This window comes from Pezoporus occidentalis, unplaced genomic scaffold (genome assembly GCF_034315485.1).
Source record: "Pezoporus occidentalis ecotype Australia unplaced genomic scaffold, CSIRO_AGI_Poc_V1 ctg129, whole genome shotgun sequence".
Classification (NCBI taxonomy): domain Eukaryota; kingdom Metazoa; phylum Chordata; class Aves; order Psittaciformes; family Psittacidae; genus Pezoporus; species Pezoporus occidentalis.
Window position 1 is genome coordinate 3,523,894 of NW_026913092.1, and position 13,965 is coordinate 3,537,858.

The following is a 13,965-nucleotide window of genomic DNA, read 5'->3' on the forward strand; positions in this document are numbered from 1 at the left end:
TAATTCTGAATATGGTTCACTAAGCAGCATGATCTCATTAATAAAACAAGTTGCTAATCTAGTAAATCAAAATCCTCAGCACTTTTAACTGTTTACCTAATGGAAATTCTAGTGATCTTTTCTGTCAGCCTCATAGAAGCCTAATACTGTTCAAACTAGACCCAGAAAAATAAAGAACCAATGAAGAGAATGGGAACAGGGCAACTTCAGACTAAACAGTCTTTAACAAATAAATGTTAACTAATATTGGGTCTACATTCTTGAGATTATTTGGAATATTTACACAGTATGTGAATTTTTGTTAGAAAAGTAGCTTTATCTGTTGTACTGAACTAAATGAAATACTTGAGAGACAAATTCATGTGACCCTGCGATTTTTAACACAAGGGAAAAAGAAGACAGAAAAAGCTTGATGGACTGCAGAAAGAAAAACTTGGTAGAGATACATCCTGCAAGCGTATGTTCAAAATGTTCTCATATATTTCATGAGAAAATAACAAATGGATAACAGATGAGAAGGAGGCTAGGTCAAAGGGAAACGTAAAACAGAAGTAGTCTTTTTCCACACTGAAATCTAAGCTTCTGAATAACAAGGTATTATCTCAGAGTCTGCCAGTGGGATGTTCAATTCATTATGAACTTCTTTCTCAGTGATGACAAGAAAATAATGTTTCTAATCTGTTTGGATTGTGAAATGTGCTACACACTCAGTGTACTTTTAACATCTATGATACAGCTTACCTTGGTCTGGGTGCTTTGAAAAATCAATGTCTTCTCAGAAAGAAAATGTTTTAGAAAGTTATTAGAAAAAAAGATTCAATTGTTTTTTCCACAGATCTGCTTTGTTTTTTCTAAGCGCTTATTTGAAGCTGCTCAAGGATACTAAGGGCAGAGGCAAAGAGAAGAAAAGGTAAGGCTTTCTGACACTATATTACTATTTGTTACATAGATACTCATGACTTACTTTGGTATTTTATATGTTTTTCAAATAAATGCTTAAAACTGGGAGACAGAGAAAGGGAGATGAAATTTCAGTGGAAATACACAAATTCTGCTACCCTTTACATACATAATAAAGAACATCTTAAATTCCTTGATGATTGCTCTAGTTTTGAGTGGGATAGAGTTAATTTTCTTCCTAGTAGCTGGTGCAGTGCTGTTTTTCAGCTTTAGTCTGAGAACAATGCTGATAACATACCGATGTTTTAACTATTGCTAAGTAGTGCTTACCCTGATCAAGGATTTTTCGGTCTCATTCTCAGCCAGTAAGGAGGGGCACGGGAAGCCAGGAGGAAGCAGAGAAAGACACCTGACCTAAATTAGCCAAAGGGGTATTCCATCTCACAGAACGTCATGCCCAGTATATAAACTGGGGGGAGTTACCTGGAAGGGACCGGCTGCTGCTCAGGTCAGGATGGGTGTCAGCCAGTGGATGGTGAGCAACTGTATTATGCATCACTTGTGTTTATTGGGGTTTTTTCCCCCTTTCTCATTTAGTTTTATATTCTCTGTCCTTATTATTATTAGTAGTAGTAGTAGTAAATTGAACTTTAACAATTAACTGTTCTTATCTCAACCTACAGGTTTTACATTGTACTGACTCTCCTCCTCTTCCCATTGGGGAAGGAGGAAGGGAGAAGAGGGGGAGTGAGTGAGCCAGAGGCTGCATGGTCCTGAAATACTGGCTGGGCTTTAACCACGACGACGACATCCTATTTTGTCAGCCAGATCTTAAACTCCTTTGCTGTTCAAAGCATTCATAGTCATTTGCAGAAAAATATTTACCTGCTATTTTAACTGCTTCAGCTTAATGTATTACTTAACAGTTATATCTTTATTTTTACACTTGTACGGCATGATTTGGTTTCCTTTTCAGTTCAGTGATTTTACAGTCAATAAATAGCAGCCTGACTCTTAAAAAGTTGACATTAAAAATTAAAAAAAGGGACACAAGTTGTTTGTTTTTTTTTAACTGTAGGCCAAAAAGTAGATTAGTTTTGCTTTCAAAATAAAACTGCACCTTTAATATTAGATAGACCTTATTTCTTTCAACCTGAAATCCAGTAATTCAATCCAGCAATTCATATGTACAAATGCCTATAAGTTTAACGGATCTTTTTTCTTATGCATAAGTAGTAATTTAAAGCATCAATCCAGAGTCTAGTCAAATCATGTTAATCAGGTGAACCTATCGAATTACAAAACATCAGTTTAGAATTAATTCTTCATACCCATTACCACTTCAATCATACAAGAGGGAAATGAAATAAAACTACCAAGAAACTAGAGACATTATTGTCCTTATGATCCTCAAAAAGTCTGGAAGATGAAAAGCATACAAATTGGAACTGGACATATAGGAACTAAATAGTTATTCTGTCACACTGCATTTCACAAAAAGCATCCTCAAGGTTCTTTGATTAAAACATGAAACAGGCAAAATAAGTGATACTGGTAAGATGCAGTTCATGGAACATCTCTGGTTCCATATACAGCTTGTATAGCTTGTTCCTTGTACAGCTCAATGGTTAATCACATTTCTTCCACAAGTTTTTAAAATTAAGTCTGATACTTCTGCTGGTCATAAGTATCAAATAGAAATTAGCACTTTAAAGAAAGACCAAAGATTTAACCACAGAAGTACCACAATAAACCATGTTATCTTTTTAAAAAATGTTTTTTTAAAACAAACTACTGAAATTTTTTAGTTAACAAGGACATTGAAAATATTTGACCAAAATTACCACTGGACACCTAGAAATCCTCCTTAAATGAACTGCAAAACTATGAAGAGTATCCACACCTGCAAATTTCTATTCACTGCAGAAAAAACAGGAAATCGGTTAATCAAATCATACCTGGAGAAATTGGCTGGTTTTCATATGACCCACATCTCCAGCCTCTATCTGCGCTCTTGACAGCTTCTCTTCAGTTTCAGACAGCCAATGATTAAAGCCTTTCATGTCACAATGAAAAAGCCGCCACTTTTCCAAAGATTTGTCAAACCGTCTGAAAGTATAAAAGAAGATCAAATGACTCTTTAACTGCCTATTGATACTTTATTCACATACTGACTACAGACAAAAAAAGAAAGTAAAATAATTATGTTGGATCTCTCAGTTTAGATTTGGTATGATCTTGATGGGATCATGTAGTAACATTTCTAAATGTTACATCAAATGGAAACAAGGTAGTATTTCTGAACATTCTGAAGTTATCATTAAGCATATGTGTCATAAATCAGTGTCTTACTGATTTTTTAATCCTTTTCAATATTTCAAATTAATTCCATGGTTAAAACACGTTTTCAATTTACACCTTCATTAAGCCATACTAACTCACGTCATAGCTACAACACCCACAGGCCCCAGTGTAACTGGGTATATCTCTGTCAATGTACTTAGATTCTAGCATGAAAAAAAAACACCAGTGCTGATAAAAGGCTCCTAATGCTCCTTAGTAATTTGCTGTAGCTACGAACACTGCAAACAGTCACTGTTGACTAACATACTGGCTATGTGTTATGTCTATTAAATGATTTTTAGACCCCTTTTCAAAGAGAAAATAGTTTAAAATATCTGTGGTATGTCTGACCTACCATATCATAAGACAAAGGATAAAAAATCAGTAGACAGATTCTTAAATCCTTACTTCCAAACATGAAAGGATGATTAAAGGATTTTATTTTGGTAGAAAAATGAACTGTAATATTATATGTAACAGAGATGCAAAAGATTACTATTTTTTTAATGGAAACTGCTGTAATGAGAGACTATACCAAAGTATTCTAGTCCTATACTACAATTCAGCTCTAGTTTTATTGAGAGAAACTTATTTTGTCAGCCTTTCAATGGATACAAATGTCCATTTATCATTATTGCAAAGAAAATGCAGCTCTCTTCAAAAGGAATTCTACTTGTATTGTGTAAAAGGACCCTTTATTAAAGCCTTCTATGTATGTTTCATTTCAAGTATTTGATAAACATGCAGAAATATAAATGCCTGAAATACAAGGATGCTTGACACAAAACATATTAAAAATATGGTTTTGTACAATAAGCAAGAATGACAAATATTACTACCATGTATGCAAGTCTACAGTCCACTACATAAAAAGTTGTGTGAGTGCTTCTGGCACTTTGGGAAGATATACTCTATTTTTGTCCAGAGTGACTGATTGATCTTCTGGTTCAAGATCTGTTTGCCTTAGCCACTGCCAAATACTAAAGAAACGAAGACAGATTTTGGTGTTTTTTTGTTTGTTTGTTTTGTTTTTTTTTTTTTTTTTGTTTTTGTTTTTGTTTTTGTTTTTTTTCTGATGGAATAGTCTTAATGAATTCAGTTATCCTATGTTTTCAGTTGCTGTCAAATGTGATCGTTAATCAGAGATTAGCTAAAATGTTTTGTTAGCAGATCATAATTAAACATGCTACTGTTGTTTAGGTTACTAATCCTCCTTTATGTGATTATAATAGGTTTTAGGGTGTACTTAAAGAATAAAAACAAAGATGGTGAATTATTTTTCTAGGAAGTAATCTGGTTCTGAATAGAAAAAACTCATTGTTTGAATGTTAAAGAGTTTAATTCACCAAATAAAATCACATTACTATCAGAGAATACAGATGATGTCTTTCATTGTAATGATGACTTAAAAATTTTTAGAAGAAAATATAAGCAAACAGACTATAGATCCTTTAAAAGTTGTAGTCACTTACCTAACTTATTTATTAAAATGATTGTGATCATTTATGCTGCTTATCATACTTTATTTTTCAAAACTAGTCAAACAATAATCAAAAGGCACACTATAATTTTTTTATTTTTTTTTTAAACAGCTTGCTCTGAACTACAAGGAAAAAAAATATTTTACATTGTAAAAAATCACACAGGAAATAAAAGTTAAAATCGATTTCTTTTGGTCCAGTATGCACTCTGATTTTGGACATTACATTAAAACAGCTTTCCTCCCTTTCCTCACAAAATGAAATTACTCTTCTCAGCATGAGGAAGTTTATCAGCAGCTTAAATGCAAATATGCAGTAGGGGTTGATATTAGTAACATTGAATTTGCATTCCAGCACTTGCAAATTGAATCTCCTGTCACTCTCCATTATCCATCCCTTTGCTCTGGATATTAAGAGTTGCGAGGAGAAGAGAGAGGGAAGTTGCAGTGGGAAGATACGCATATTTAAAACTCACAAGTTTAAATACCAGTGTTTATTACTCATGTCTTAAGAAAACTTGTTGCTTTCAGTATAGTATGTATAAACTAATACTAAGTATCAGTAAAAAATAGAGGAGATTTATGGAAGACAAATCCAATAAATTGCAATGGTCTTTCAGTGATTAACTGTACTTAACATTGTAACTTATTGTTACAAAGATTAGAGAAGATACAGTTGTTGCTGTAGTGGCAGATGCAGGTCCATTCAATACGAGGGGTGAAAGGGGACATCACCGTGCAGCTTTATGCTCACATTGTGTTATGGGATACCTCTCCCAGGTATACCTAAGAGAGATTCCCCTGCTAAATCTGTGTATTAAATCCTTTTACATACACTACTACTTCAGATACCTTTTTAAAATTAAAAAAAAAAAAAAAGCCAAAGAGGCTTTTGTCTATCGTTTACAATCCTGTCACCATGTGGCAAATTCAGAACCCACAAAAGGAGAAGGCTAATTAACTACAAATGCTGAGCAGCTAAGTTGCTGCACAGGAGAAAGTAGATGGTAAAAATTAATAACTGAATTCATAAAAGACGGATGTTCTGAGGTCTATAAAAACTCAGAAAGGCTATGTCTGTTGCAGGAATCCTCAAGCACATAGTTGCGTGGTTATGAAAGTGTCATTACAGACCTTGCCTTTTGCATACTTTTGCCTGGGGATCCACCCTTATCTGCTGTCATGGACAAGCCATTGAGCTAAAAAGCCCCAGTATATCCATTTGTTTGTATCTTTACCTTCTTAATTCCTTTCCCTTTGATGGGTGTAAGTGAAAGTAAGTGGTGTGGATAGTAGGTGATTGTCTGATATTTCAGCAGTTTTTCCTCTTTGATGTGTCCTCTCATATTTTTCTGAGCATATGCTCGATAAGAAGTTACAAGAGGGCACCATGAAGCCAAGCATTAGGTTCCATACAGACTCCAGATGAGAATGTATGACTTGTATACATTACAAAGGGTGTAAGCATTGTACATGAGCTCTGACATGTAGTGAGGTAACCTTATTTCTCTAACATGATATGGGCTGACAATTTAAAAACATATGGAACACTGGCATTATCTTTTTCTATAGACACTGACACACCAGCAGGAAAAGTGTTAATCAATGACTTGAGGGTGTGATTTCTTTTTTCTCTTTAGCACATAATAGATTTGTTTTGCCTTTGGAAACCAAGAAAGTAAAAAGGCAACCAAAGACAACTGCTGAGCTAATATGCACAATTCACATTAAGTCATAAAAATATTGGTAATTTCCTTTCTTCAAAGATTATCATTTTACTAAACCTTTGGACTTGAATAGCTATAAGCAAAATTTAATATTCTTTGTTAGCACTGTACATGATATTGCACAATGAATTACAGATGACAATTTAGATATGCTGTCAGTGGAACTCTATACAATGGGACTGAACTTGATGTTCTGTGTCCCAAAGTTGCAATTTTAAATAAGCTATGCAGAGGCATCAGGAAAAACCTTTGAATATGATTCTATGCTTCTATGATAATACACAAAAGTCACAAACATGAGAAGGATTACAAAAGGTTATTGGCTTGTTGTTGTAAACCAAATCTTAATTTTGCATTGTGTTTCAATTAATTCCTTGATATTTTGATAACATCCCTTCGTAAACTAGGAAACCCACTTCTGTGATACATTCTGCTTTAGCAAAACTTCACAGTCAGTCAGCCGCATGAAAAAAAAACATGAATAGTTATAAACTTTCCTAAAAGCCATTATTTATATCTTGGAAATTACTATTGTTAGAGACATACAATCTTATTAATCATATTCATAGAATCATAGAATAATTAGGGTTGGAAAGGAGCTTAAGATCATCTACTTCCAACCCCCCTGCCATGGGCAGGGACACCTCACACTAAACCATATCACCCAAGGCCTTGTCCAACCTGGTCTTCAACACTGCCAGGGATGGAGCATTCACAACCTCCCTGGGCAACACATTCCAGTGCATCACCACCCTAACAGGAAAGAATTTCCTCCTTATATCCAATCTAAACTTCCCCTGTTTAAGTTTGAACCCGTTACCCCTTCTCCTATCACTACAGTCCCTAATGAAGAGTCCCTCTCCAGCATCCCTATAGGCCCCCTTCAGGTACTGGAAGGCTGCTAGGAGGTCTCCACACAGCCTTCTCTTCTCCAGGCTGAACAGCCCCAACTTCCTCAGCCTGTCTTCATACGGGAGGTGCTCCAGTCCCCTGATCATCCTTGTGGCCCTTCTCTGGACTTGTTCCAACAGTTCCATGTCCTTTTTTATGTTGAGGACACTGGAACTGCACACAGTACTCCAGGTGGGGTCTCACAAGAGCAGAGTAGAGGGGCAGGATCACCTGCTGGCCACACTCCTTTTGATGCAGCCCAGGATATGGCTGGCTTTCTGGGCTGCAAGCGCACAGTGCTGGCTCATGTTCATTTTCTCATCAACCAACACCCCCAAGTCCTTCTCTGCAGGGCTGCTCTGAATCTCTTCTCTGCCAAACCTGTGGCTGTGCCTGGGATTGCTCCGACACAGTGTAAGACCTTGCACTTGGCATGGTTAAACTTCATGAGGTTGGCATCAGCCCACCTCACAAGCATGTCAAGGTCCCTCTGGATGGCATTCCTTCCCTCCAGGGTATCAACCGAACCACACAGCTTGGTGTCATCAGCAAACTTGCTGAGGGCACACTCAATCCCACTGTCCATGTCAGCGATGAAGATGTTAAACAAGACCGGTCCCAACACCGATCCCTGAGGAACACCACTCGTTACTGGTCTCCAGCCAGACATTGAGCCACTGACCACATCTCTTTGCGTGCGGCCATCCAGCCAGGTCTTTATCCACTGAGTGGTCCATCCATCAAATTGATGTCTTTCCAATTTAGAGACAAGGATGTCGTGTGGGACAGTGTCGAACGCTTTACACAAGTCCAGGTAGATGACATCAACTGCTCTACCCCTGTCCATCAGTTCTGTAGACCCATCATAGAAGGCCCCCAAATTGGTCAGGCAGGATTTCCCCTTAGTGAAGCCATGCTGGATGTCACCAAGCACCTTGTTGATTTTCATGTGCCTTAGCATGCCATCCAGGAGAATCTGCTCCAAGATTTTGCCAGGCACAGAGGTGAGACTGACTGGTCTGTAATTCCCTGGGTCATCCATTTTCCCCTTCTTGAAAATGGGGTTATATTTCCCTTTTTCCAGTCATCGGGAACTTCACCTGACTGCCGTGATTTTTCAAATATGATGGCCAGTGGCTCAGCAACTTCATTTGCCAGCTCCTTCAGGACCCACAGATGGATCTCATCAGGACCCAGGGACTTGTGCAGATTTTTAAGATGGTCTCGAACCAGTTCCTCTCCTACAGTGGACCCAAGGTCTTCATTCTCACAGTCTGCCTTCCAAGACTTGGGTGGTTTGTTTAGAGCCTTTCCCAGTGAAGACCGAGGCAAAGAAGTCATTCAGAACCTCAGCCTTCTCCAAATCCCGCGTAGCCAGTTCTCCTGAGAGCTTCCTGAGGGGGCCTACGTTCTCCCCAGTCTGTTTTTTATTTGCTAGGTACCTGTAGAATCCCTTCCTGTTATCCTTATATCCCTAGCCGAGTTTAATTCTTACTGGGCCTTGGCTTTTCTAACTTGGTCTCTAGCTTCCTGGACAACATCCCAGTACTCTTCCCAGGTTGCCTGTCCTTGCTTCCACTTATTATAAGCCTCTTTTTTCAATTGAATTTTCCTCAGCAGCTCCTTATCCATTCAGTGAGGTCTCCTGGCCCTCCTGCTGCACTTCCTTCTAGTTGGGATGCAACACTCCTAAGCTTGTAGCAGGTGATCCGTGAATATCAACCAACAGTCTTGGGCCCCCCTGCCCTCTAGGGCTGTATCCCATGGAACCTTACTAAGCAGGTTCCTGAATAGGCCAAAGTCTGCTCTTTTGAAGTCCAGGGCAGTGCGCTTGCTGCACGCTCTTCTCACTGTCCCGAGGATCTCAAATTCGAGCATCTCATGATCGCTGCGTCCAAGGCTGCCCTGGAGAGTCACATTTCCAACAAGCCCTTCCCTTTGGTGAGCATGAGGTCAAGCATGGCACCTCTCCTTGTTGGCTCCTCTATTACTTGCAGAAGGAAGTTGTCTTCCACACAGTTGAGGAACCTCCTGGATTGCTTGTGCCAGGCCGTACCGTCCTTCCAACAGATGTCAGGGTGGTTGAAGTCACCCATGAGAACAAGGGCCTGTGAGCGTGAGGCTTTTCCTATCTGTCTATGGAGTGCTTCATCCGCAGGTTCTCCTTGATCAGGCGGTCTGTAACAGATCCCCACAGTAATGTCTCTCATAGCTATATTCCCTTTAACCCTGTCCCACAAACTCTCTGTGTACTACTCACGTGTCCCCAGACAGAGTTCCATACTCTCCAGCCTATTGGAAAAATAGAAACTTAATTTCTATACTGTTGCTAAATAATGTACTGTAGGATTATGCTAATATTAACCTACAAATTATGCAATTTTGTCAACTTGATTCAGCACAAATAGCACCTTGTAAAAATACACAAAACATCAAAGTAATATAAATAATTATGTATTAGTATGTGAGAGCATTAACTTTAATACTTAAGGCCATTCTTACAGATAATAAAGCAAGAAAACTTTTTTTTTGTCATGCAACTTCTACAATTAAATTGCTTAAAGAAACAGCTAACCCATTTTCAGACGTTTTGATGTTTTCATTTTATTTCACAGAATTCATGCCTTTTGAGTGATAAAGCTATGCTTAATTTACATATCCTCTCTGCATTTGGACCAAAAGTGATGAAGTCATTTTAGACACTAATACATCTAGACCTTGCTCCCAGATTTTGTTTTAGGTCCATTCTGGTTCACAACTGAGCTGTACATATTCTATTATCCATACTCCTGCAACCTGCTTTTCATCAACAAAATAGCAGATAATCAGAAATAAAAAATAAACTGCAACCAAAATAACTATAGGAGTGTCATCCATCATTAGAAAATGTAATTTCTCCTCTCTTCCCAGGAAGTAGGTTCTGCAGCATTATATACAAATTAAAAACATTCTAAATTACAATTACATTATAAATACATTACATTATAAATTATAAACATTTTTGTATTGTGAATTGTATTGATTAGATTATTGTTCTTGTCCCAGTATTCTGCAAATTAATTTCCCATCATAAAGTTACTGATATCATACCATTCAGTATCAATCATTGTACCAAAGACAATGACAATTAAATTGGCTAAAAAAAGCAAGATCATGTCAGTCTTTGTTTGTTTTTAGACATACAAATTCATTTTCATGACTCATGAGAGATCAGTAAACTTAATAACCATTTACAATTAATAATTATACAAAAGCACTATTGGGCTCTAATGGACTCCATGTGTCAACAGTGTAAAAAGAAACTCCCCATATGATTTATAAACAAGACATTCTTCTACCACACTAAAGAAAATTATTTACTATGCATATAAATTTGAACTTCAAAATTCCACCTTTTTTTTTTTTCTTAAGGTTTCCTTCAGCAGAAAGAGATAAAATTACGTGTTTTAAAGACCTTTGCCTAGTAACCTGGATTAAAAACAGGTAACATTTCCCTAGAGAAAATAAAGAAGTACTTGATTATGACCTAGTTGAAAGAGTAGCATATTACAACTCCCTTATATAAAATAAATTTAATGCAATTGATAAGAAAACTGCAAATTTAATAGCTTGCCAAAGTGAAACTGTCAAAAATTAGCATAATGAGAAATGCCCAAATCAAACATTTTACATGAAATGAACAGTGGCTTGGTTTTACAGAAATTCAAACTAGTGTTCCTGCCTGCATGTAAAGGGTATGCACACATTCCATCCTCATGATAGATGGCAACACACACTGTACTTCTAGGCAGGTGCTCCAGCGCCTTATTATTACCCACCCTATGGTAGCATCCATCTGATAAAATGAAATTTAGGTGGAAAAAATCACATTCGTTTCTGATTTGCTGTCAAGGCACTGTGGGACCTTCCCTTCTACTGCCCTGCATCTCCAGGCTTTTTCCCCCACCACAGAAGGTCTGGCCTGCTTAAGGCCTTGTCTGACATGGCACAGCAAGGTGACCTTTCTTCAGGCTTTGAAGAGCCCAGATACATGGAGAGAAATGACTGTGAGAAACCTCACCCACGGTTTCTGTCCAGGGCTTCAGAGCCCTGACCTGGGCTACACTGTCAGTATGCCCATGGCACCCATGCTCACTGGCCTACTCAGCACCTCCAGGCATGTGGAGGCCACTGGGATAGGTCCTTCAGCTCCCTGCCAGCAGTCTCCTAACCCAGCCTCACGGTTGCCCTGGCACTCTCTAACATTCCTTCTGCACAGCTCCAGTGACTTCTACCACCACAGCTTGAAGCCTGAGACAACCAGTGTGCTGCTGTTCAAACAACACATTGAGGAAATATTTCCACTGCTCTTCAAAATCCTGTGTCTATAAGGCGGCAGCTGGAATGTGGGGAAGCTAACATAGATCACAGCAGTGTTAGCCCATCTGCCCTGCCCAGACAGACCAAGCACCCAGTAACTGCTGGAGTGCATTGGACAGGCTCCAGGAGACAGCCTCTTACAGGTGGAATGATGGAATGGTTTGGGTTGGAAGAGACCTTAAACATCATCTAGTTCCACACCCCTGTCATTGGCAGGGGCACTTTCCACTAGACCAGGTTGTTCAAGGCCCCATCCAACTTGGCCTGGCTGGTTTCATCAGAACCTAATCTAGTACACTTTTCAGTGTGTGATCCTGCCTCAAATTAAAATACTTGAGGATGTATTCTAAGTCAATACCAGTGAAACCTAGCAGCATGTTCTGGCTTCCAGGTTCTGCTGCAGTTCAGATCCATTCTGGGACAGGATTTGATGACAGTTTCTATAACCCGGATGCAAGGTGCAAGACCCAGCATTAAAAAGACATGACAAATCATAACTAGTTGGATGAAAATTCCTCACAAGTTCCTCAAATTACCATAATAATGAATAAATTTTAAAATTAATTTCAGTGAATTCTTGGCCCAGAGCATAAGTATGTGTAATGCAATATTGGAGGTATAAATTACAGAATGTCTCCTCAGTATTCCCCTGCAATTACTATGAAGTACTTAAATCATATGATTTCTAATGACAGAATTCTTAGTTCAGCCTGTAATAAAACTTGGTTTATCTTCCAAAATTGTCATGTTCAATTCTTTATTTCCACTGCCTACCTCATAATCCCCCTACAATGGTGGCTTTAGAGCAGGAGCAATAACAGAAAACTGATGATACAAGTTAATGCTGGCTGTTGACTCTCTGAGCCTGAAAGATGTTATTTATCCTGTTTAAGGTGTGACAGATGTGTACAGAAATATATATTCTGGCATAAGAAAATTAGACTTCCCTGTTGTGCTGCAAATCCTAGTAATAACAGAGTACTTAGCATTATCTTCTTAAAATATTGATGCCTATATTTGCAGTAGGTGTTTTTTACCTTTTACAGTTTTTCAGTCAGTTAAAAGCCGTTTTAATAAGTGGTTGGGGTTTTTAAAAATATATAATAAAATTTTGTTTAAAACACTTTTTCAATTTCATTTGGAAAATTCATTTGAGATGAGAAACTTAGGTCTAAGTAACAGTTACTAGGTCTTGATTTCAAGAATAGCATATAGTAAACACCTTTATTTTTGTGAAACTACAATGTTGATGAATCTTACAGAAATTATAGAAGTGGAAAAGCAAAGAAAATTGTATTAACAGAGAGCATGCATCATATTGCTAACCAGAGGAAAATATTTTTGAGTCATAAAGAGCCTGTTTAGATAAAATACTTTACAATATCTATTCGATGTTTAACAAAAATATCTTAGATAATAACCAATTAGCAAAACAGAAAAAAAAAACAACCACAAACAAAAACTTCAACTATAGACAGAAAGGTTATTTTTCAGCACTATTAAACCTTGGTAAGTCTTTTTAGAGTGTTGGTATTTACAAACTTGCTTTTTATCTTTTACTACTCTGAATGATGATCAGCTGTAATTAAATAAAGTATTTGCAATATTCAGGATAAAAAGGAAAAATACAATGCATTTTGTGGAAAAGCAGATGAACTGCAAAGCTTACCATAACACTGGCAAATGCTACAGTCTAGTATCTCAAAAACATGAAGTGGGGTAGTTATAAGGGTTTTTATATGTATAGAATCACAGAATGGTTAGGATAGGAAAGGATCTTAAAATCACCTAATTCCAGCACCCCTGCCATGGGCAGCAACACCTCCCACTAGGCCAGGTTGCTCAAATATATATTCTTCATAAATATGTATATGCTAATTAAGTATTAATTAAAAATAAAGTTTAGAGTATTATGTATAGTAATCCTGTGAATAACAAAAGACATTAAACACTGTCAATTATAAATTAGCAATCTAGAAGTTCTTCCTTCATGAATAAATAGCAAAAAACATTTTGGCTAACACGTATGATTGTATTACTGATAATATGAATAATTTAAACAATGTGCAGCTGGCTAAAACAGTCGATATCAGGAACTTATTATCTATATTCTAAGTAACATGAAGTAAAGAACAGGCTGTTCAGCAACTTGATAACTGAGAGAAACACAGAAGAAAAATTGCTTTCTGTAAAGCTGTAAAATTGCTCCCTGTAAAATTATGAAGTTAAAGACTAAAGACCTAAGCAAAGTGCCTACATGTTATT

The 13,965-nt window shown here is 37.4% G+C and overlaps 1 protein-coding gene across 16 annotated transcripts in view; it reads right to left on the minus strand.

The window, feature by feature from the left end:
• Nucleotides 1-13,965, minus strand: part of DMD (dystrophin) — a 1,213,044-nt gene that overhangs the window by 552,521 nt on the left and 646,558 nt on the right. For all 16 annotated transcript variants that reach the window (XM_062608089.1, XM_062608087.1, XM_062608095.1 and 13 more), the window contains one exon: nt 2,859-3,009. In XM_062608089.1, the coding sequence (XP_062464073.1) occupies nt 2,859-3,009 (151 nt within the window). The remainder of the gene's footprint in view (nt 1-2,858; nt 3,010-13,965) is intronic.